We start from the raw sequence: 26,404 nt of genomic DNA on the forward strand, positions 1-26,404 counted from the left end.
TATTTATTACGTTAGACCATAAGTCCCCAACTGCTTAACTGGCCCTAACTGTCTTTACACTCTGGGAACTAGGGTGCGTGAAGTACGAGTCTTGCGCTTGAAAACTGAAAACAACAGAATCATAAATCTTTAATTTAATCTAGAAAACCCTAATGAGAAACGTCACTTCAGAATTCCCTGCCAACACAAGGCTAGATCATAGATACAGAAGGGAGAGATTGGACACAAATGACGATCGCGTGCACGTAAGGCGCCATTGTTATGCGATGATTCTAAGAGATGGCAGCGGCAGTGACTACAGAGACCAGGAGCAACAAAGCCACTTCTGGCACCCAGTGCTGGGCCATCAACTGTGTTCCATACAGAAACAGGATCACACAAGAAAAGGGGATCATACTTCACAAGATAGTGACATTTTTCATTCATGAAAATCTTTATAACTGTGTTGAAATAAACTCAAGTAAACATGTGTTAGATCACAGTCAACTTGCAGTCAACTACAACCCTGCTTTTAGAGCCAATAAAATAATGAATGTTGTAATAAGCTCTTTATTAAAGCCTATTTGACATTAAATTTACGTAGCCTAATAAATTAGCATGTAGGGTTACTGGCAGTCCATATAACCACGGTTAAGTCTGACAATTTCCCCTACAACTAGTACTACAATGTACATATTATCATTAGGCCTAGCCCTAGGCCTGCTGCAGTTGTAAGCATAAATGAAGTATTAACATATTTACAATGTCATCAGTAAGTTCTCAAACCTCCTTGTATGTAGAGGACTCTGCTGAATTTGATCTGCCAGAATGCTTAAAAGTAGTAGGTTATTCAAGTTTACCTATATCATTTTTACCCTATAAGTACTTCAATTTATACTACATTATAGCTTTAAAAGTAAACTTGAACCAGTCTACCAGGGTTGATCATCAAATAACCAAGGGCAGCCTACCATAGCTAGCAAAGGTAGCCTAATTTGGCCATAACCTTCAGGAATGCTGATGTTTCTATCTGTCCCCCTCCACAGACTATGAAATACAGCTCAAGTCTTGGCTAGGTATGAAAGTCGGTTATTCTTACAGGCTAGCCTAGCTTAGACTGTACAATGTAAATAAATATGTTGAATTATAGATCAGTATGATTGTGACATTTACATAGCTTTATAAATGGTAACTGCAGCACATAGTAATTATTAGTGAATGAATATTTTGCTATTTCATTTCTCTTAACAATATTCATGTGCTTTATATTAGATTCCATATTAACTTGTTTTATTTAATTATTTTTCTTTTTTCTTTGATGGAACAAATACTTTTATGCACAGTATTGCTTAAGAATTACGATTGTATAGAAGAAGGTAAATTATTGAAAATCCGGTTTTTTAAAAATTCAGGTTTATTTTTCTTGATAATGAGAAATGTAATTATGTCTTGAGCAAAAACCTAAGTACTGTGCATAAAAGTATTTATTCCAAAGAAAAAAATAAATCATTCTGAAAAGGCTTCTATTATGAAAAGAAGGGCTACATAAAAGATTAATTGAAAAATAAAACATAAGTTGATACAGAATCTAATAGAAAGGCACATGACTATTGTTAAGAGAAATAACATAGTAAAATATTAATTTACTAATAAGTAGTATGTGCTGCAGTCTGCACACACACACGCACACACACACACACACGCACACGCACACGCACACACACACGCACACACACACACACATATATATATAATATATATATATATATATATATATATATATAGTATATATATATATATATATCATATATCTATATATATTACTATAATATATAAATATATATATATATATATATATATATAGTAGATATATATATATATATATATAGATTCTCCTTGGCTTTCACCATAACAATTTAAAGGTTAGCAATTAAAAAACTGTCCTCTCTCTCTCTCTCTCTCTCTCTCTCTCTCTCTCTCTCTCTATCTCTCCTTCTCTCTTCTCGCTCTCGTGCATCTCACATTTCTCGTCCTTTCTGGCCCCCTCCTGCCTGTTCGTACTTTCCAGAACTACTGAGATGAGTCAGTGGGATGAAATAAAACAAGCCTGGCCAGCACAAGGAGGAAGGCCTCACTTTCTCCCACACCCCAGTTCGAGTCAAGTGACTAGCGCGCCTTGATAAATGAACCCTCCCTGGCCGTGCGAGCATCCACCAGGACCCACGCTTGAACTCACGTGGCTGTGGGCCACCACGGGAAAGTCTTGCTTTTTATTAACGCCTTGAAGGTGATTTCCTTCACCTACAGTTCACGAAGATATATCTCAGAAGAAGGTAACGTGCGAACGAGTGGTGGCAATCTTATATTTCATTTTCTGTCCTTTTATCAGTGTTTGTGCGATCCTCCAGAACGATTTCATTAATCTCCACAGCTGAGTTTCCCCTAGAAAGATTCTTTGATTAAAAGCTGTGGTTCCTTCGAAAGGTGATTTGTGTTTAATTCCCCCCCTTTCAAAACAGTAACGTTTAAGCCATAATTCATTCATTCTTTGTCCTCTGAGGAATCTTAAGATTCATGTTAACTTTTATCACGTGTTCATACAACGTCTATATTGCAGGTGTCTGCAATTTCCCTGCAGAAAGTACATATTGTATATAGTAAATGGTGCATAATCAGTTGACAGTCTTGATGGACTTCCGATAAAACACGTTTTAAAGAGTACAGAGTTTCCCATTAGATTGTATGGGTTGCGCCATTGTTTATTAAGAATCATCGCATAGCAGTGGCGCCAGGCAGTGCACATCACAGACTGGTTTGGCTGTTACACGCTGTCCAATCTCTCCTCTCTATTTTTATGGGCTGGATGATCCAATCCATATAGAAAGCAAAATCTATCTGTGTAAAGTGGTCCAAGTTGTCTGGGTTCGACTTATCTTGTCTCATTTTGTTTACAAGAAAATACAGAAATTTGCAAAGATGTAGTACATAAGTAATATAAAACTATTTACATATACGTACATGAACATATGTGTGACTTATATTAAATTTTTTGTATTGTTACTGAGCAGTGAAAATTTACTATTATTATTATTTTTTTTTTCTTTTTTGTCTATCACAGTCCTCCAATTCGACTGGGTGGTATTTATAGTGTGGGGTTCCAGGTTGCATCCTGCCTCCTTAGGAGTCCATCATTTTTCTTACTATGTGCACCGTTTCTAGGATTACTCTCTTCTGCGTAAGTCCTGGAGCTACTTCAGACTCTAGTTTTTCCAGATTCCTTTTCAAGGATCTTGGGATTGTGCCTAGTGTTCCTATGATTATGGGTACAATTTCCACAGGCATATCCCATATTCTTCTTATTTCTATTTTCAGGTCTTGATACTTATCCATTTTTTCCTTTTCTTTTTCTTCAACTCTGGTGTCCCATGGTATTGCGACATCAATAAGTGATACTTTCTTCTTGATTTTGTCAATCTATGTCACGTCTAGTCTATTTGCATGTATCACCCTAACTGTTCTGATACCATAGTTCCAGAGGATCTTTGCCTGATCTTTTTCTATCATGCCTTCAGGTTGGTGCTTATACCACTTATTACTGCAAGGTAGCTGGTGTTTCTTGCACAGGCTCCAGTGGAGGGCTTTTGCTACTGAATCATGCCTCTTTTTGTACTGGTACTGTGCAAGTACCGGACATTGGCTTGCTATGTGGTTTATGGTTTCATTTTTCATATTGCACTTCCTACATATGGGAGAGATGTTATTTCCATCTATCGTTCTTTGAATATATCTGGTTCTTAGGGCCTGATCTTGTGCTGATGTTACCATTCCTTCAGTTTCCTTCTTGAGCTCTCCCCTTAGAAGCCATTGCCATGTGTCATTGCTGGCTAGTTCTTTAGTCTGTCTCATGTATTGTCTGTGCATTGGTTTGTTGTGCCATTCCTCTGTTCTGTTTGTCATTCTCCTGTCTCTGTGTATTTCTGGGTCTTCGTCCACTTTTATCAGTCGTTCTTCGCATGCACTCTTCAGCCACTCGTCTTCACTGGTTTTCAGATATTGCCCCAGTGCTCTGTTCTCGATGTTGACGCAGTCCTCTATACTTAGTAGTCCCCTCCCTCCTTCCTTTCGTGTTATGTATAGTCTGTCCGTATTTGCTCTTGGGTGTATTGCTTTGTGTATTGTCATATGTTTCCTCATTTTCTGGTCTATGCTGCGAAGTTCTGCCTTCGTCCATTCCACTATTCCTGCGCTGTATCTGATTACTGGCACTGCCTATGTGTTTATGGCTTTTATCATATTTCTGGCTTTGAGTTTTGACTTGAGTATCGCCTTGAGTCTGTATATATTGTTTCTTGATCGTGTCCTTCATCTCTTGGTGTTTTATATCCCCTCCTTCCATTATTCCCAGGTAATTGTATCCTGTCTCATCTATGTGTCTGATGTTGTTCCCATCTGGTAGCTTTATCCCTTCAGTCTTTATTACTTTGCCCTTATGTATGTTGACTAACGCACATTTTTCTGTTCCAAACTCCACCCTGATGTCCCTAGATACAATCCTTACAGTCTGGATTAAGTTGTCTATTTCCTTGATGCTCTTACCATATAGCTTGATGTCCATGAGCATCAGATGGTTAATTCTGTTGCCTCTTTTCTTGAGTTGATACCCAGCATTCATCATCTGCAGTACTTTTGTCATGGGAATCATGGCTACTACAAAGAGTAGTGGGGACAGTGAGTCGCCCAGGAAGATCCCTCCCCTGATATTAATATCTGCTAGTCTTATTCCAGAGCTTGTAAGTACTGTATTCCAGCTGCGCATTGTATTTTTGAGGAAGCTGATGGTGTTTTCCTCTACCCCATATATTTTCCAGCATTCTATTAGCCATGTGTGTGGTATCATGTCGAAGGCTTTCTTATCCATGCCATGCTTAGGTTGGTTTTCCTTCTCCTACTGTTCTTCATTACCATTTTGTCTATCAGGAGCTGGTCTTTTGTGCCCCTACACTTCCTTCTGCAACCTTTCTGTTGGTGGGATATGGTGTTTGTATCCTCTAGGTAGTTGTATAGCCTTTCACTTATGATACCTGTTAGTAACTTCCACATTATTGGTAGGCAGGTGATAGGCCTGTAGTTACTGGTTATATTTCCCTTACTCTTGTCTTTCTGTACAAAGGATGTTCTTCCTGTGGTCATCCATTTGGGCGCATGGTGATTTGTGATACAATGCTGGAGTTGTTCTGCTATTCGTGGGTGTAAAGCCTTGAAGTTTTTGAGCCAGTATCCATGGACTTCATCGGGACCTAGGGATTTCAAGTTGGGCATTTTCTTTAGTTGATGTCTGACTGTGTCTGTCGTGATCTCAGTGAATCTGTTTCATTCTCCCTGTTTCTTCTTCCTCAATTTCCTGGAGCCATGTTGCATGCTTGTTGTGTGATACAGGATTGCTCCCTATGTATTCCCAGTCTCTAACTTGGTTCGGCTTCAGGAATTTCTTGGTGGTTGTCTTCCCCTCTTAGTTGGCTGTATAGTCTTTTCTTGTTGGTTACGAATAGTCTATTCTTTTGGTATCCCTTATTCCTGTTCATGTACCGTTGGATCTTATGTGCTTTGGCCTTAAGACTCTGTTTTACATCTTCTATTGTGTTGTTTAGTCCCCTCTCCTGTACTTAGTATTTCTCGTTATTATTATTATTATTATTATTATTATTATTATTATTATTATTATTATTATTATTATTATTATTATTGTACTTAGGAAGCAGACCCTCTCTCAAGCATACTTTATTAAAACTAATGGCTACTTCAGCAGCATTACACTTGTAGAGATTCTTCTCTTTTTTCCGAATAGCGGCTTTTTCCGTGCTACTTAGAAAGGCTAGTAGAGCGCCTATGGAGGTCATGATCAAATACAGTCAAAATTGGTGTATATATTTGAATTTTACAGATAAACTATGATACCATAGTTATCAAAGTCATTAACGATATATATATATATATATATATATATATATATATATATATATATATATATATATATATATATATAAATATATGTCTCTCTCTCTCTTTCTTGAAGCAAGCGAGCTGTCGTCTGGAGCTGCCATACATCCTCGGGCTGGGAAGCTGAGGGTGGACTGATCTTGAAGCGGTGTCCGTCCTCGTATATAAACAAGGACGGACACCGCTTCAAGATCAGTCCACCCTCAGCTTCCAGCCCGAGGATGTCTGGCAGCTCCAGACGAAAGCTTGCTTGCTTCAAGAGAGAGAGAGAGGAGAGAGGAAGAGAGGAGAGAGAAGAGACGAGAGAGAGACGATGAGAGAGAGAGAGAGAGAGATTGATTGATTGATCATGGAATTTAGGGCATAGCCCAAGCGCTGGGATCTGCAAAGGTCATTCAGCGCTGCAGTATTATATGATTGAATGAAATGGATAAAATGAATGAATACTTAAATCAATTAAAATCTCTCACACTAATGACCAATTAAAACTGCAATTAAAAACATCGAACGACACACACCAACCAAGACCGAGACTATCTCACATCACATATAAACCAAACCAAAACCATTCACTCTCATCCAAAACCACTTACACTGCAACCAAAGAATCCCACAGCTGAAGTCACACACACACACACGCACACACATAAAAAACATACATAAAAAATAAATAAAAATAAAAATCTGACATGCATACATCCATTCAACACCATTTACCCTTAATTAAAAGCAGCAAATTAAATTTTAAAATAATAATCAGGTACTTAAAATGATGACTATGAACAAAAAAATAAAAAATAAAATCAATATAAAATAAAATAAAATCAATAAGTTAAAATTTGCCACCACTTAAACTTCATAAAAAAAACCCAATACATTTTAAAAAACTCACTAGTGCAGAAATATCTGCGTTGTCATCTAGAACATCGGCAAGAGATTTTCCATTAAGGTGGAATCTCTCCCTCTGTTCTCTATAATTTACACAATGCACCAGAATGTGCTCCACTGATAAGGTAGCATCGCACCTAACACACACTGGTGCACTGCCACCTTCTAAAATAAATTTATGGGTCATCATCCGAGTGTGACCAATACGAAGTCGCCCCAAAACAATTTCTGTTCTCCTCTCTTTTTGAAAAGAAGAGGGCCATTTTTCTATGCTTTTCCTTATCTGCTTATATTTCTTATTGTTGGCTAAGAGGGGGAGGACCATCTCTCTTGCCATTTCCTCAAGATGTGCGACTTGATGGATCTCTTCATATCTACATGTGGCACTTTGGTTACCTGATACAAATTACTCACAGCTGCTGTCTTTGCATATCTGTCTGCCTCCTCATTCCCGCGAATTCCGACATGAGCTGGGATCCAGCAGAAACATACCGATTTCCTGCGGCACGAAATCCAAAAGAGCCACTCCTGGGCTGTTTGTACCAGAGGATGAATTGTATACAGCTGCTTTAATGAATCTAATGCACTTTTTGAATCACTATATATTACAAAATTTTTCTTATTCGAGTTTTGAATAATTTCTAAAGCTTTAACTATAGCCGACAACTCTGCAGCGAATATGGAAGCCGACTCAGGCAATTTTGCCTAATAAATTTCATTGCCATAGACAACTGCACACCCAACTCCACTATCAGACTTTGATCCATCTGTGTAGATCTTCACTGGCCCATCATGTTTACTGTCATGCTCCAGAAAATTAGCTTTTATCTCTTCCTGAGACTGTTGTTTTTTGTATATTTTCTTACAGCATACGGAAATCTTGGGAATAAGCCATGGGGGAACAGAGGATGGTTTTACTTCTTCAACTTTTTAGCGCTGAATTACTATGTCATTTAAACATTCCAACTGTCTTATTTGAAAAGGTTTGGAAGATCTTTCACAAATTTTCTAGAGTCACACTCCTCTAAAATTTTTCGTGTGGGGTTCTCTCGAGAGCTTTTTAGTTGCGTGGTGTACCGCAACCCAAGCTCTTCTCTACGCAGATCTAAAGGAAGTTCATGAGAGTCAATGTAGATACTCTCAACGGGAGATGTCCTGAAAGCACCTGTACATATCCTTAATCCCATATTATGTACTACGTCCAATTCCTTTAACCAGATGAATATACCTGACAGCCATAGTCCAGTTTTGATTTACATAAGGAATCATACAACTTCAGTAAACTTTTCTTATCAGCTCCCCAGTCGAATCCCGATACCACCTTTAAAATATTGAGGGATTTTATAACCTTTGTTTTTAGAGAGTCAATGTGACTACACCACGTTAGCTTGCTGTCAAATATTATGCCCAAAAACTTTACTTCTTTTTTGTAAGGAATAAGACAATCCTTCAGTTTCAAATTTGGGATAGTTTCATTGCGGGTACATCTGGTGAAACGAACAGCCACAGTTTTAGATGAAGAAAATCGGAAACCATGTTCATCAGCCCATTTACTGATGACATTTATTGTCTTTTGCAGGTAGTTACAGGCTGATACAGCGTCGTATGTGGTGACGTAGATGGCAAAGTCATCCACAAACAGTGAAGCCCTAACTGGAGCAGAAACAGATTTCACAATATTATCAATAGCAACGGCAAAGCAGGTAACACTCAATACGCTGCCTTGTGGGACGCCTTCTTCCGTCTCATAACAAGAAGAAATCTTATTCCCGACTCTCACTCTTATATATCGGTCCCTTAAAAAGGAGTTGATAAAGTTAAACATATTGCCCCTGATTCCCATTTCATTGAGCCGTTTAACAATGCCAAATGGCCATGTTGTATCATAGGCTTTCTCCAGATCAAAAAATACCCCTACTGTTTGGCATTGATTGGAAAATCCCTGCTGAATCTAATTTGATAATCTCAGTAAAGGGTCCAAAGCTGAATGATTTTTCCTGAAGCCGAACTGAACAGAGGATAACAATCTGTTTTTCTCTAAATGCCACATTAGACGAGAGTTCACCATTTTCTCAAATAATTTACAGAAACAGCTTGTTAGTGAAATTGGTCTGTAACTAGTGGGCTGATATGGATCTTTGTTTGGCTTTATGACTGGAACTACTATGGCTATCTTCCAAGATGTGGGAATGATGCCTGTTTCCCAGATCTTATTGAGTATTTTCATTAGATATATTTTAGCATGTTCTGGAAGATGTTTAATCATGTTGTAAGTTATGTTATCAGCACCAGGGGCTGTTGACTCACAAGATGAGAGAGCCTCTCGTAGTTCCCTTAGTGAGAACTTAGCATTATATGCTTCGTTGTTTTGAGAGTTAAATCTAATTGACACCTTGGCATTTCGAATCTTACTGAATTGTGGTGTGTAATTTTTGGAGCTTGACATGTCAGCAAAATGCTCACCAAATTTTTCTGCAACATCAGCTGGATTTGAAATAAGCACATCATTGATTTTTAGAGTAGGAGCAGCTGATGGAGCAAATTTCCCACTTAGCTTTTTAATCTTTTTCCATACTAATCTTTCCGACGTTTTTGAATTGATACTATTTATATAGTGGAGCCAAGATTCCTTTTTAGCTTTTCTAATATATTTTCTTTGTTTGGCTAAGGCCCGTTGGTATGTAGTTTTAGTTGTTCCTGAGGGTTTTGCCTTGAATTGTCTATAGCATTTTCTCACTATTCTTCGCAGTCTGCCACAGGTTTGGTCCCACCAGGGAACTGCAGGCCTGTTTGGTTTACCCTTAGTTTTTGGGATATATTTCTCAGCATTATCCAATATAGTTGAGGTCCAATAATCATACGCCTCTACGTGTGACTCAAATGACTCTACTTCCTGATGTAATTGAAAGCTTCCTTCATACTTCCTCCAATCTGCTTCATTTTCTTTCCACTTTATAGGAGATTCAGAAGGTATGTTTCTAGCATACTTTAAATGTATGGGAAAGTGATCACTTCCGTGCAAAAGTTCATCTACAGACCAGTTGAAGACCAAGTGGATTGCAGGTGAACAAATGCTTAAACCTATAGCTGAAACGTCATTGAACCATCATTGTAAAGAGAGAGATCATTATTTAAGATAAAATCATTGATAGTTCTACCTATAGCATTCAAGGTATCACCTCCCCATAGACTATTATGGGCATCAAAATCTCCCAGTAGTAAGAAAGGAGGAGGTAGTTGATTAGCTAGTGCCTGAATGTCATTCAACGTAATTTCTGACCTAGGTGGGAGGTAAATAGAGCAAATAGTAATCTCTTTTTCAAAGCATGCTCGGATGGCAACTGCTTGTAGGTTTGTGTTCAAAGGAACACTTGTATGTTGCAAAGACTTTTTTAACAATAATTGCAACCCCCCCATGAGCTCGATCACCATCTCTGGGGTTCATCACAAACATTTTATAATTTAATCCTGGATTGTATAATGAGTTGCCTAACTTAGTTTCTGGAAGGCAAACTACATCTGGATCACGATGATTCAATAGTAATTTTAACTCTTCAGAAAGAGTCCTAAGGCCTTTGCAATTCCATTGCAAGATATTAAATTGGAATTTTAACTGTGATTCTTGTGCCCAGCCAACTCATTATTTAGCTGGGTTTTCAAAGTAACACAGCTGAATGTTTTTGGATTTGAAAGACTCTTAAGTCTGGTGCCTAGGAGACTTTTACTTTTATTGGATGAGGGGGAGTTTGAACATTTTTCCTGCACATCCTGTTTGTTCAGTTTGAGACTAGATTTATCTAAATTTTTAACTATTTTTAGTGAGTCAGCATGTTTTCCCTCAACTTCAGAAGTAGCTGTTTCTGCATATGATTGAGGGGATTGGGAGAGGTCGGTCATACTTAAATTTGAGCAGGACAGAGACATCTTTTCCGATGGCTGTGAGGTTGATAATGGTTTAAAGGGGTCATCAAGAGCATTGAAAATGTTAGAAATTGGAGTTTTAAACTCTATAGGAGAGGATGTTCTACATTTCTTTGACTTCGGGGGTGACTGAAAACTGTCATAAGATTTGTTAAGATTTCCTTTAGATTTTATTCTCTCCTTGGGCTTAACAGTTGAGCTCAACACTGAGACAGCATTTGCTTGCAGGTCAGGGAGAGGTTCATCAATCACAGCTTGTACCACTTTAGTTTGAAGTTGATTACATACCACAGAAGTTGAAATATCCTGAGGGTGTGTAATTTTTAATGATGGGTTTAGCAGGCTGATGGAATGCATTATTTCCTATAACAGTGGAAGCAAATGAGGCTCCAGCACTTTTGTTAGCACCTCGAACCAAGCGTTTGGCTTCTCCTATGCTGATAAAGTTATTATGCGCAGTGTTTACAACTTCTTGTTGGAAAATATATTGAGGACAGCCCCTCCAATTGAGAAAATGATTGCCAGCACAGTGGAGACAATATTTATCAGCTTTGCAGTTGTCCTTTACATGTTCACCAGAGTACACAAAGCACTTTCCTGGTTTTGTACATGAGTTTGATACGTGGCCATATTCAAAGCGGTAATTCTTGAGAAGCAAGCCGCTTCACCAGTTTCTAAAAGACAATTAACAATCCTTCATTTAATGGTGTTTTTTCAGTGAATCTCATCTTGTTTTCTTTAGGAAATGTTATTTTAACCCCCTTTTCCACCAGTTGGGAATCAGGGGTTTTGGGTGGTTAAATACCAGAAAGGAGTGCTTTGCAGCAATAATAATGGGGAGCACCTACAGATTCGCGGGCCCATTCGACTGCCAACCGAAATCGGCGGAAGAACACCAAAACCAATATGGCGGCGATACCAAAACAACAACAAACAAAGTAGGGAGCGACTACATATCCGCAACAATCGATTTATGTGTGCTGTCAGTAAGGCTGTGGCGGAACGGCGCTTCACACCTTATCTGCATATTTAAAGATTCTTGGCAAGCATGGTATGTTCTGGCAAGAGGTAATGTTGCGCTGCGCGCGCTAGCCACAGGGGTTACAATAAGGCTACTTGCCGTGGCGGATGGATTTGGATGTCGCGCGGCCCAGGAAACTTTAGATTAACTTCAAAACAGAGATGGGATTTTTCAAACCACGTTCCTTTAGACAAGGAAACACTAAAATTACATCGCTTAGGCCGACGTCCTTTCGTCACTACAGAGCGATCACACCTAAAGGCGTTCCTGTTGTAGTCGATCCGACAAATACCTCCACAACACTCGCAGTTTTTTTGCTTTAGAATTAAATTATGTCTTTGAGCATATTCAATCACAACTTCTTTACCACCACTAGACAAATAATGATTAAGTTCACCGTAACCCACATTGCACTGCAAACAATCGGTAAGAAATCGAAGGTCTCAGTCAAAATTAATGCCAGAAGGGCCAGCCACTGCCTCTGCCATAGCTACAGGAAGACAAAATGTCGGTTTTTGCTTCATTATTCGAGTATTCAGTCAAACAAGGATACCAGTGGACACTGGACAGGTAACTTTATTACTCCACTGAAATGCTAGTGAAACTTAGTTTTCGACTAAAGTCGTTCATAATTGGTTATGAAACCCATGACGTCATAATGATGTCACACCTCTCAGCCAATAATGAGTAACTGGAACTGCTTTTGTTTGTGTAAGAAAGTAAGTTAGAGGGCTCATTAAAGGTAAACATTACCGTAGAGGAGATTATTTATTTTAATATCCAGTGCAGAGTGCTTCTGAAGTATTACCTTCAAAGCATTTATTACACTGGGTTGGTCGATATTTAAATGGCTTAACCCAAACCCGAGAGTGGTCTATATCAATATATTCTGGTAAGTAGGAGCAGGTGAAAGTCAATTCAATGGCATGCTGAGTGCCTTCCAATTTTCTAATTTTAATGACATATGTAGGACACATTTTTAATATTTCCTCCTCTTCAAACTCATATAGGTGTCTCTGCTATAAACTATACCCCGTTTAATGCTAAATGATCGATGAGGAGATACATCTAAAATATTACCATCTTCAGTTGGTTGGAATTTTGAAAGCATCTTAATTTGAATATCGTTATTTGCTTTGATCAAGACTCCTTTACCATATCTTTTAATATTGCCTTTAGGAATGGCACCAATGTTCCTCTGTAGATACTTGCATGCAGTTAAAAAGTTTTCTTTGCCCTGTTTGTAATTTGCAACATGCCAAATCAATTTTGGGTCATCTTTTGCCAGGTGTTTTTGGCTATCAACCTCAAATTTGCTGGGTACATAGTCTGTCTCATCCTCTTCCAAATTGTTTATATTAAATAACTTCGCATGGCAAACTGAACCAAAGACATTTTTACCATCCAGATTCTCTAGAGCTTTGGAGGTATATTCAGCTTTGCAAAAGGTTATGTAACTTTCATAAGAGATGGGGCTTTTAACAATTCGTAATTTTATTCTATCTACCTTGCCAAACTGTTTCATGTAATTATGCAATATGTCAAAATCAATTTTATCACTTATGTTACCACAATACACAACTCTTAGATTTTCATTTACACCACCAGTATTTTCACCCTGGTGTCCCGGTGTTTGGTCGAGTGGAGGGCCTAATGCGGAATCCTTAATCAGGCGAGAGTCATCAACAGAGGGGGTTAAAAAAAAATCCATCAGATTATGGTGTGAACATTCGTCCAGGTTGGCCCCATACCCACCATCGAGCCACAATTAGAGGGTGATATAGCACCCTAGGAGTCCTACCCAGATATACACCCCACACCCAGTGCCTTGAGGGTCGGCAGTCGTTGAGATCAGACCCAGCACTGAGTGCAGAGTTTAACATAAAAGTTTCCCCTCGCTCGAACATGTCAGGTACTCCAGTTCTACGGGTGAGGAGGAATGCCGTCCAACCCCACCCTCCATCAAATCACAAGGACTGTCAAAGCTTGGCCAAGTCCATTCCAAAAGTCGCCGACAAAAGCAGTCCAAAAAACAGTCAAAATTTAGAGGTTGGAGAGAAGAATTCAGGAAAGAAAGAGAAGAGAGAAGGATTAAAAGTGAGAGAGGGAGGGTTGTAGGATGTTCCGTCAGGACCCGGGGCACCTATGGGAATGCACGAACATTCCCATAGAAGCCAGGGTCCCTTATTCCCTCACCACTGGAAGGAGTCCGAGAGAGAGAGAGAGAGAGAGAGAGAGAGAGAGAGAGAGAGAGAGAGAGAGAGAGATAAATATATATATATATATATATATATATATATATATATATATATATATATTATATATGTATATCGTTAATGACTTTGATAACTATGGTATCATAGTTTATCTGTAAAATTCAAATATATACACCAATTTTGACTGTATTTGATCATGACCTCCATAGGCGCTCTACTAGCCTGTCTAAGTAACACGGAAAAAGCTGCTATTCGGAAAATAGAGAAGAATCTCTACAAGTGTAACGCTGCTGAGGTAGCCATTACTTTTAATAAAGTATTATTATTATTATTATTATTATTATTATTATTATTAAATGTTATGCACCATACTTTTAACAGGTTCATTTCTCCCTAATTTCGAAAAATCAAATTTCTTCGTCTTTATATTGGTATGAATGACTTAATTAAACTTGCATTGATATTTTAAATGTCTTTTTGAATATATTTTATGCATTTGTAGATTTCTGTTTGCTTGCTTTTTGGGTACTTTTTGATATTTTCAATGCCAGTGGCAATTGAAAACTCATTTAAGAAATTATTATCATTATTATATTATTATTCATGTAAATCTATTGTGGTGAAATTCAACACAAACACTATTATCATTATAGTATAATTATTAACAATGAAAAGTCACGGTAGTGTTGAAAATATATTTTTTGTACAAGCTTAAAAATGACTAGGAAAGACTTTCAGATACCGCTCCGTATCCCTCTTCATTCCTACTGATGATAAAACAATGGAGGGAGTGTTACGACAGCGCAAAAACTTGTTCAAGACGGATTCTTTGAACAGTGTTCAGGTGATTCCAGCTCAGCAGACTCTCCATTAGTGCCATGACTTTCAGCTATGGCAACGTCGGTCATCCGGGATAAAAGAGAGGTGGGAGCAACATCCCAATCACCACACACGAGTCTTAAAATCCTTGATAAAATGGTTTTGTTCCCTTCAAAAGTGCACCACTTTCTTATAGCAGCCCCTTCAACTAAGCGACGAACACCAAGATCTCCGCTTTAAAATATGACAGGCACCATTTCAATTGATGCAAAACAAGGGCATTATTCATTGCATGGAGCTCATAGGTCCTACGATGTAATTGTTCTGCAAACTCTACACTCTGCGAACCCTCCATTCTGGTGACTTGCTTGGAGTGCTACAAAGAATTACAAAAGCAGAACTGCCATAAAAATAGCTACCGTCTTTCTGGGGTTGGTGGAAACACGCAAATTACAACACAACACTCATAGATCAATCTTATCTGTCTTTCGTTCAGCAACTGTCACTTTGGTGGTGACGCACATCCTGTCCTACTTCTTAGACATCCCGTCCCCAGCTGCTCTCAGAGCACAATCAGAAATCTACGGTATCCTGTTATATACTAGTCATCGTACATATATATATATATATATATATATAATATATATATAAATATATATATATATATATATATATATATATATATATATATATATATATATATATATATATCTATATATATATATATATATATAAAATATATTATATATATATATATATATATATATATATATAATATATATATATATATTTATATATATATATAAACATAATATAGGTATAAATATATAATAATATATATCATATAGAGATACAGATAGTAATATGGTATATATGATATATCTATGATATATATATATAATATATATATATATATATATATATATTATTATATATATATCATATATATATATAATATATAATATATATATATATTATTATTATATATATATATATATATATATATATATATATATATATATAGATATAAAGTTGCTGAGTTAGTAGTCTTCATTTACATAAAATAATAATAATGGAACTTTCCTTTCTAAATCATCATTATTATTCATACTAAAGCCTTTGTGACACGTTATTTATCTCAGACTATGAGTAATTAAAAACTGACACTAGCCCTATAAACATTATCTTCATTATCTATGCCTTTTACTAAATACATTACTAAGTCCAAAAGGATTTTTAATCTTTCAAAAATGAGGAACAAAAGTAAATTACTCTACCTTTCCAAGAGACAAAACTGGAATATAAACAACTACCTTTTCAAGAGAAAAAAAAAAACAGAATATCAACAACTCTACCTTTTCAAGAGAAAACCCGTAATATAAATGACTCTGCCCTTTCAAAAGCAGAAAATGGAAAGTAAACAACTTTACCTTTTCATGTAAAGGGAAATCCAGAATATAAACAACTCTACCTTTTCAAGAGAAAAACTAGAATATCAACATCTCTACATTTTCAAGAGAAAAACTAGAATATAAACATCTCTACCTTTTCAAGAGAAAAAACCGAATATCAACAACTTTATCTTTTCAAGAGAAAAATCCAGAATGTAAACAACCCTACCTCTTCAAGAGAAAAAACAAATTATAAACAACTCTACCTTAAAAAAAAAGAATATCAACAACTCTACATTGTCAAGAGAAAAAACTGGAACATAAACAACTCTGCCTTTTCAAGAGAAAAACCTTAATATAAAAAAACGTTACCTTTTCAAGAGAAAAACCAGAATATAAACAACTACCATTTCAAGAGAAAATAACGGAATATCAACAACTCAACCTTTTCAAGAAAAAAACCAATATGTAAACAACTCTACTTTTTCAAGAAAAAAAAAACAAAAACAAAATATAAAAAACTCTACCTTTTCAAGAGAAAAACTGGAATATAAACAATTCTACTTTTTCAAGAGAGAAACAAAACAGAAAATCAACAACTCTATCTTTTCAAGAGAAAAAACCGGAATGTAAACAACTGTACCTTTTCAAGAGAAAAAACCGAAATATAAACAAATAACTTTACAAGAAAAAAAAACTGGAATATAAATAACACTACCTTTTCAAGAGAAAAAACAGAATATCAGGAACTCTACCTTTCCCAGAGAAAATATTGGAATATCTGCAACTCTATCTTTTCAAGAGAAAACACCGAATATCAACAACTCTACCTTTTCAAGAGAAAAAACTGGAACTCAACCTTTTCAAGAGAGAAACCTGGAATATAAACAAGTCTACCTTTTCAAAAGCAAAAAAAAAAACAATATAAACAATTTTAACTTTTCAAGAGAAAAAACCATAATCTAAAGCAACTCTATCTTTTTAAGACGAAAAACCAGAATATAAACAATTCTACCTTTTCAAACGAAAAAACCGGAATACCAAGAACAGTACCTTTTCATGATAAAAAACGGAATATCAACAACTCTGCCTTTTTAAGAGAAAATAACGGGAATGTAAACAACTCTACCTTTTCATAAGAAAAAAACATAATAGAAAACTCTTCCTTTTCAAAAGAAAAGAACTGACTATCAACAACTCTACATTTTCATGAAAAAAAAAACAAGAACATGAATAACTCTACCTTTTCAAGAGAAAAAACTGGAATATAAGCAACTCTACCTTTTCAAGAGAAAACCCTAGATTATAAACAAATCTGCCTTTTAAGAGAAAAACTGGAATATAAACAATACATACATATTTATAAGTATATATGTATATATAAATACATACACATACATATGTATGTTTAAATACATAATACATTTTTGTACTTATATATTGTACATATACCAACCGGTATGTGCATATACATATATATGTGCATGTACATATTTCCATATGTAATGTGCATTTGTATATATTTACATGTACATGTTTATCTGTGTACATATGTATATTTGCACATATGTATTATGTTATGTATACATTTGCATGTGACACTCCTCTTCCCAAAAACTTCCTCACCCATCTCTTGTTCTTTCTCTTATTAATCCTTCCAAGTAAAATACAGTGGCTACTGCACCAATTCCAAGCTGTTTGCAAAATGTTTACAAACATTTCCAAGAAAATGTTTGCAAACAGTTTGCAAACTTTGTTTCCAAGTAATGTTTCCTAGTGTGGAGAGGCCTTAAAATTCGCAATGATTCCCGTAGTACGATAGCTGACAGAAGCTTCATACTATATTAAGGATTATTTAGGGTTTCTATTAATACTTATCTATAGAAAGGAAATTGATCGAAATTCTCGCCACTGTCGAAGTTATGCTATTATTTGGCCTTCTTAAATTTTAAATGAAGCCACACACAATCTTTGGCATTCTTCATTTTTAAGAAAGAAAACTACAAGTGACAACCTCCTTTTTCTCCGACATTTGGGATGGCAGGATGTCAGACTGTCGCCTTTTCCTCTCTCTCTCTCTCTCTCTCTCTCTCTCTCTCTCTCTCTCTCTCTCTCTCTCTCACTGTAAACAAAAGCCAGCGATCCATCATAACCGAAAGAGCGTTCTCTTCCACTGTCGCGTAGGCCTTAGTATTATATATACGGTGATACGGTGTTGTTTCTGAAGTCCTGTGTCAACAATTAAGAGTACTTCCACAGAAAAGACGTCGACTTCCAATGAATTCACTTCACAATCGGTACAAAGACTGTTCAGTAGAGCATCATTTATAACACGACAAAAAAGATACCGATGAAATCAAGCCAGGCTGTCAGTTTCTGACATGGAAGATTTTTTTTTACTTGGGGAAGGTTGAAATGACATAATTGACCTTGAGCTGTGAGGAATACTGAAAAACAACTTAAAGCCCGGAAAAGGAAGAGGCTCTCAAAAATAAACTCATGAAGTAAAATACTGCACTTCAAGGCTTAAACAGAAAATGGACATCAAGATGTGGCGGATTTTTTTCATTGCTTTCTTTATTATTGGTACGGAAAGTGAGGTGGTTTTCCCTAGTGATGAGTGTGACATCTTTCAGCGAAAGTTTTGCCAATGCTTCTCGACAAACATCACTTGTGACTGCGAGGGACAAGTAAGTTATTATGAATTAATTGCATTGCTAACGACAGTATAATAATACGCTAAGCCTAATAATAATATTTTCGGTAAATAAATTGCAAAACAATCTAAATCTGAAAGTTAACTGTGGTATTGATCCATGTCACATATAGTCTGGCACAGCACATGCATAAGCACTGATCCATGAGAGAAAATACCTGTGAGGTGCTCATTCATTTATTAACTTAGGAAACACCAAATGGATGTCAATAAAAGAAGCACACATGTATTGGTGTAAGCCACTGACCCAGTCTCCCCTCACAACATGCATTTATAAAGCGTCATGAACGTGTCACACCCACATGTCTAACGTCACTGCCATTAACTTGTCTAACATCATTTCCATGAACTCTAAATTTTGACAATGCATTGGAGTACACTTAAAGAGTGACACTTCCATCGCGTAGGAACGTCTGTCTGTCTGCCTTTCCAAATGAGGGCAAAAGTTCTCCAACTGCATTCTCAAGCATCGCATTTTCTCTCCACAGCCAAATACGGAAAGAAAGAATGCAGCAACAATACAGAATAAATAAAGGTAGAATCTGTCCCGTACAGGTGACTGTTTCAATCAAACAAAAACGCTTCGGTTCACAATATCCTGAAAATATCTGGAAAGAAGTACAATGCGGTTTCAACTTTTCATAACAATATGTTCTTTAGTTATTACATAAAGGCAGTTTGCAAGTTGCCTTACTAAAATTATACGCGGGTATATCATAATTCCCTGAGTTGGCAAGAAATGGGACAATGTTCCTCCATTATGTATATATTTTAACGGTAATGCTAGTACATATTATTGCTAGTCAAGGATATGAATATATGTAATAGGTCAAGCTGAAACCGAAGAATAAGGGAGGGAGGCTCAATAAAATGAAAATAAACCTTGCAATAATCTTTCATAATCACAATTTTTGTGTAAGATTTGGGAGGATTTCATTAGAAGCAAAAGCTCCTTTGTGTTCTTGCTCTGCAACCCTTCCTTCAATGTTTCTCAAACGTCACAATAACAATCTGTCTACAGATCTCTCTCGATACGTTTACATGAAACACCTTCATTCAAGGCAGAATGTTTAGATTAGAATAACTATAACTATGCTACCATAACTAATAGTTTGATAACCTCAATAATAATGTCCGAAAACGCATGTAGTGGTGTTCGTAAAAGAAAAATCAAGGATTAATCTTTTAACCCTCTTACGCGGAAGCGGTAAAAAAAAAAATTGTCTCCCGTGTGCCGGAGGTGTTTCAGAGTGAGCGCAGAAGCGGAAAAAATATTTTTTTCAAAAAATCACAGCGTGCTTAGTTTTCAAGATTAAGAGTTCATTTTTGGCTCCTTTTTTTGTCATTGGCTGAAGTTTAGTATGCAACCATCAGAAATGAAAAAAATTATCATTATCATATATAAATAATGCGATATATGATAGCGCAAAAACGAAATTTCATATATAATTGTATTCAAATCGCGCTGTACGCAAAACGGTTAAAGGTAACAAGTTACTTTTTTTTCGTTGTAATGTACACTAAATTGCAATCATTTTCGTATATAACACATTGTAAAACGATAAAAGCAACACAGAGAAAATATTATCACAAAATAATGCATGAATTCGTAACTCGCGGACGTAAACAAATATTTTTTCAAAAATTCACCATAAATCTAAATATTGTCCTAGAGACTTCCAATTTCTTTATAAATGAAGACAAATGATTGAATATTACTATACTGTAAGAGTATTAGCTTACAATTGCAGTTTTCGACCATATCTGACGAGTTAAAGTTGACAGAATGTTGAATTTTTTATATATATATTTTTTATATGCAATTATTTCAAAAATAAGAAAAGATACAACCTTCAAATATTTTTCGTTTTATTCTACATGAAATTGCGCACATTTTCATATATAAAACTCTATGAAATGCCTAATATGAAACGGAGCAAATATTCCGCGGAGGGAAGGAAAGATTTTTTTTAAATTCACCATAAATCTAAATATTTTTTGCTAGAGACTTCCAATTTGTTTCAAGATGAAGATAAATGACTGAATATTACTAGACTGTAAGAGTTTTAGCTTACAATTGTGTTTTTCGACCATTTCGGTAGAGTCAAAGTTGACCGAACGTGGTTTTTTTTCTATTTATCGTGATTTATATGCAAATATTTCAAAAATTAAAAAAGCTACAACCTTCAATTATTTTTTGTTGTATTCTACATGAAATTGCGCACATTTTCATATTTAAAACTTTATGTAACGGCTAATTTAAAATGATGCAAACATTACCACAATCGCACGTATGATTTCTTCGGAAGAGTTACCGCGCGGACGTAAAGAAATTGTTATTTTTTTTCATAAATTCACCATAAATCGAAATATTGTGCTAGAGACTTCCAATTTGTTGCAAAATGAAGGTAAATGCTTGAATATTACTAGAATATAAGCGTTTTAGCTTACAATTGCGTTTTTCTACCATTTCGGTAGAGTCAAAGTTGACCGAAGGTTGAAATTTTGGCACTTATCGTTATTTATATGAAAATATCTCAAAACTGATAAAAGCTACAATCATGAGTATTTTATTGTTGTATTCTACATAAAAATGCGCACATTTTCATATATAGTACTTCATGTAACGGCTAATTTACAATGGTAAAAAAATTATGTCAAAGTGACGAAATAATTTCCGAGATGTGTCACAGATACTTTTTAGTGCGCCAAGAAAGAAATTCGCGCTTGCGCGCCTGCGTAACGATTGTAAACAAAACAACACCTTGATCCGTGAACTCCCAGCATACCCCAAGGCGCATGATTCAAAAGTTTTAGGCTGGTAGGCCTATAAGTATTTTTCCGCGAATTTAAAAAAAAAACTTTTGTAAGTCGACGTAAAATACGTCCAGTCGGCACACGGGAGACAAAAAATGTCGACGTAAAATACGTCCAATCCGCGTAAGAGGGTTAAGCAGTAAACGCCGTCAAAGTTGATAGAACTTATGCTTCAGACTAAGTCATTTTTATTTGGAATCCGCAATACTTCTTGATTAAGGCTTGAGGATCCACTCACAGCTGTTATAAGGAGCGCTACAAGCAGTTTCTAGGAGGTTTCCTAGTGCCGGTTCAGATGAAGATTATTTAGGGTTAACAAGTACTACTAATTAACCACGAATCTCTTTCCCTTGCAGAGTATGACACTTGAAGGGCCACAGCCAAACATCAAAGACAAGATCATCGCCATAAGTAACTGCAAACGTCTTTCCATTCTCCCAGGAAGCCTGAGAAACGCGGGTCCTATTCGAATGATCCTCAGCAACATAAGTCATCTTGATTTAACGTCATCCTCCTTCCAGATGGATTCATTTGATCATCCAAGAATCTATCTAAGAATCATCAATACTACAATTGACAAATTAGCATCCAATACATTCACTACAGAAAATAAAACAGTTGGGCCGGAAATTCCATTACTAAAGATTTCCATGGAAAACACAACCATCAATGTTTTGCAGGCAAAGACTTTTGGAAATTTCGTTATTGACTCGATGTCATTCATCAATTCATCTGTATCCAGCATTTTTCGGTATGCTATCTTCAACGTCGTGAGAGACAAGCTGAAAATCATCAATACAAAATTCACCACTGTAGCTAAAAATGCAATAAACCTTCAAGGATCTGCACACGAACTGCATGTAGAAGGAAACATTTTTATAGGTTAGTTTTTGACGTAAGTATTACACAACTCTATTCATGCACACTCCTACTCAAGCCTCTGAGTCAAGCAGACTGGTTTCTTTTCAGTCTGTCGTAGACACCTGCTATTTGCTCACTGCAAACGCTCCACGGAAGTTTGCAGTAAACTTACCATCTATGTTATCACACTCATTCTGATGTAATTAATTCTAAGGCTTTTATATATATATATATATATATATATATATATATATATATATATATATATATATAGATATATATATATATATATATATATATATAGCCTTGATATAAGCTCTAGAATTTAATTACATAGATTTATATATATATATATATATATATATATATATATATATATATATATATATATATATATATATATATATATATATATATATATATATATATATATATATATATATATATATATATATATATATATATATATATATATATATATATATATATATATATATATATATATATATATATATATATATATATATATATAGTATATATATAAATATATATATATATATATATATATATATATATATATATATATATATATATATATATATATATATTGTTCCGGATTTTAAGCCAGAACCAAGGAAAGTTAAGACCTCTTTATAATAAGACTCATTCATCCTTGCCTAAATGCAAGTTGCCCCTGTGAACTGGAAGCCTCCATTCTCTCGGAAAAACCCTCTTTGCTCCCATTGGCTGTTCTGAATGTGCCCCCCCCAACAGGGAGCCTCGGATTAGGGCAGTTGTGCGTAGGCAGTAAATTATGCAGCGGTGAGATATTTTATTCTGGTTCTTCCTCTTCCCATTAGTTTATGATGGTAGCAAAATACAAAATCTGAGCATAGCTAGATTGAAAGGGTAAGATAGACCAGGGATTAGTGTTGGTAAAATAAAAAAAAATAAAAAAAATGTATCCCCTTTTTGTTTCATCCTTCAGACGGTAAAAAAAAAAGGGGAGACCCCATATATACATTTTATTTTATCAACTGCATGGCACACGTTTTTTTACGTTGAGTTTTCCAAGAACGTGTGATACCAAATCCTTCATTTATTATTATTTACAAACCCGTACTCACGTTGTGATTTCTGCGTTTAAGAAATTCATTTGCTACCCCACGACTTTTCACGTCAAGTTTTCCGTGAATTTGTGGCCAGATTCTTTCTTTTTTATTCACAAAACCGTACTCGTGTTAAGATTTCTGCGTTTACATAATTCATTTGCTACCCCACGACTTTTCGCATCGAGTTTTGATGGAATTCGTGGTCAGATTCTTTCTAATTTTATTCACAAACCCATACTCGAGTTGATATTTCTACGTTTACGAAATTCATTTGCTGTCCCAAGACTTTTCACGTTGAGTTTTCCGTGAATCCGTGGCCAGATTCTTTCTTTTTTATTCACAAACCAGTACTTGCATTGACATTTTCATGTTTACGAAATTCATTTGCAACCCCACAACACTTCCATCGAGCTTTCCGTGAATTCATGACCAGAAACCTTTTTTTAGTTACAAACGCGTAGTCATGTTGAGGTTTCCGCGTGTACAAAGTTATTGCCAAATCCATTATTGGTGTCGGGTTTTTCGCCAAACTGTAAATTACAGAGATTTTACGAAGTGTGTTTTCCACCACGCTACGCGCCAATAGTAACTGTATTTACAGGGATTTTACAGTCATCTTGCTAAGTATCGACGTTGAGTATTCGGCATACCCCTGATGACATTTGCTGAGAAGATGGCCAGTAACGCGGCACTGGAGGAGGCTAAGGCCTTCACAGAAGCCGGAAGAGCCATGGGGCTGGAGGGTGCAAAACTGATAAACTGGGTGAACGATACTGAAGGAAGCAGACCAAGAGAGAGCAGTAGAGAGAAGCACAAGAGAAGAGAAGCAGCTGAAAGAGCACTCCAAGCAGCCAAACAGGAGAAAGAAAGAGAAGCCCAGGAGAGAAGAGAAGCTGCAGAGAGAGCCCATCAACTGGCTATGGCAGTTCAGAGTGCCACGCCCCTGCATCACCTCCTTCACACTCTCACCTCCACAGCATGGGCGCCCTCATTAGGACTTGGGATGATAACAAAACCAACACCTGGCTCGATCATGTCGAGCAGGTGTTTGAGAACTTCAATCCATCCCCTCAAGAAGTGGCCCTTCTCCTTGGCAAGCATCCCACTGGCAAAGGGTGGACTGCATTCAAGGCCCTTCCCCTGAATGAGCGACAAGACCTTGCCCTCGTCCGAGAGGTAATCCCTGGGGCTTATGAGTTGACCCCAGACCGGTGGAGGCAGAAATGGAGGATTATGCCCAAGGAGGCTAACTAAACATAGACAGAAGACACCGGCACTCCATTGGTGGACGAAGGCCTCCAACGCAACATCTGTTGAGGAGGTCTTAGAACTCTTCCAATTAAAGGACTTCCTTTCCTACGCTCCCCCTGATCTTGCCACCCACTTGGTGGACAAGGCCCCTAAATCTATTTTGGAGTGTTGTAAATGGGCCCAGCTCTCCCTCTCTCTCACTCCTGCTGCCACCTCCCAGCCTTCCCAGAGCCCCAGTATTCCTCCACAGAAACCTATTTGTGGGCATTGAAATAAGCCAGGTCACACCACGGAGCAGTGCCTCTCAAAGGTGGATCCTCCTCAGCAAGCTACCGCTACTACTCAGAATGGATTACCCCATCATCCTAATAATAAGAATAATGGCCATTGGAACAGAAACAACAGGCCCAGGCCTGATTTTAGCAAGAGTTTCTGTGACTCATGCAAAGTGCATGGGCACACTGCTGCCTGGGCGGGATGCCCCAAGAAAGCTCCTGTTACTGCCATTGCTATGGCCGTGATGAATCCTTCAGCTCTGGGCCCTTCTGCTCAGGGCCCCCGTATTTGTCGCACCTCCCAGAGGTCGCCATCCTGCCCACCAGATACGAGCTTTTGACGACACTTAGTGCACAGGTATCAATCATTCGAGAGGATAAAATCCCTTATGGAGATCAGGTTGATAGGCACCAATTCATCACAATAGAGAGCCTCTACCATGTCAAGATGTTCTTGCCTACTGTCCGGCTGAGAGTCACACGACCTCACCATTCTAAGATATGTACCATGGCAGTAGCAACCTATATACCAGAAGGTTATGACGTCCTGCTAGGACAAGATTTTAAGTCTCCTCCTACCTTTGTACCTTATCAGGGCCTCTGCCCTCACATAGCTCCAAACCCGTTCCACGGACCTCCAAGAACTACCTCTGCACAGCCAGTGCCACTTGAAGGTGCCAGGCAGTGCCAGGTTCCACCCCTCATGGATGTTGAGCCATGTTCAAGTTCCCTCACTGAGCCAGAACGGCCTCTGTGCCAGTGCCAAGGCAAGACTCGAGTCTCCCTCCCGGAGCTCTAAGTCCTGGTCGCTTTCCCTCTGCTGGCTTGGCCCCACTACCCATGCCGACAGTCGAGGAAGAGCCAATCCTAATAGAAATCCTCCAGGACACCCATGACCATAGTGGACACTCCACCAATGGTGCGGCCTCACAAACCGCCCCAGAGTCGGTCCTCCCAACGGTTAAGCCCATCCCAAATACCATTACCTCATTCAATCCTCCTCCGTCAGCAGCTAACCGGTCCTGGAGTAATGTCTCTGCCGAATCCTATTTGGCCGAAGAACTCAGGGAACTGAGCCACACAGCATTAGGCACAGGGACGAGTGCCAAGGACCCAGCTGTCACAGCAGACGGAGCCAAT

The 26,404-nt window shown here is 37.2% G+C and overlaps 2 protein-coding genes across 12 annotated transcripts in view; one reads left to right on the forward strand and one right to left on the reverse strand.

Annotated features, from left to right (window-relative positions):
• LOC135224515 (E3 ubiquitin-protein ligase MYCBP2-like) overlaps positions 1-26,404 on the reverse strand; it is a 1,655,355-nt gene that overhangs the window by 569,153 nt on the left and 1,059,798 nt on the right. The gene's annotated exons all lie outside the window — the stretch shown is intronic.
• The window catches only part of LOC135224513 (uncharacterized), a 40,203-nt gene continuing 32,132 nt past the window's right edge, over positions 18,334-26,404 (forward strand). Inside the window, exons 1-2 of the mRNA XM_064263556.1 lie at positions 18,334-18,922; positions 22,122-22,647. Coding sequence (XP_064119626.1) covers positions 18,770-18,922; positions 22,122-22,647 — 679 coding nt within the window. The 5' untranslated portion in view covers positions 18,334-18,769. The remainder of the gene's footprint in view (positions 18,923-22,121; positions 22,648-26,404) is intronic.

This window comes from Macrobrachium nipponense, chromosome 12 (assembly GCF_015104395.2).
Source record: "Macrobrachium nipponense isolate FS-2020 chromosome 12, ASM1510439v2, whole genome shotgun sequence".
In the NCBI taxonomy this organism is placed as follows: domain Eukaryota; kingdom Metazoa; phylum Arthropoda; class Malacostraca; order Decapoda; family Palaemonidae; genus Macrobrachium; species Macrobrachium nipponense.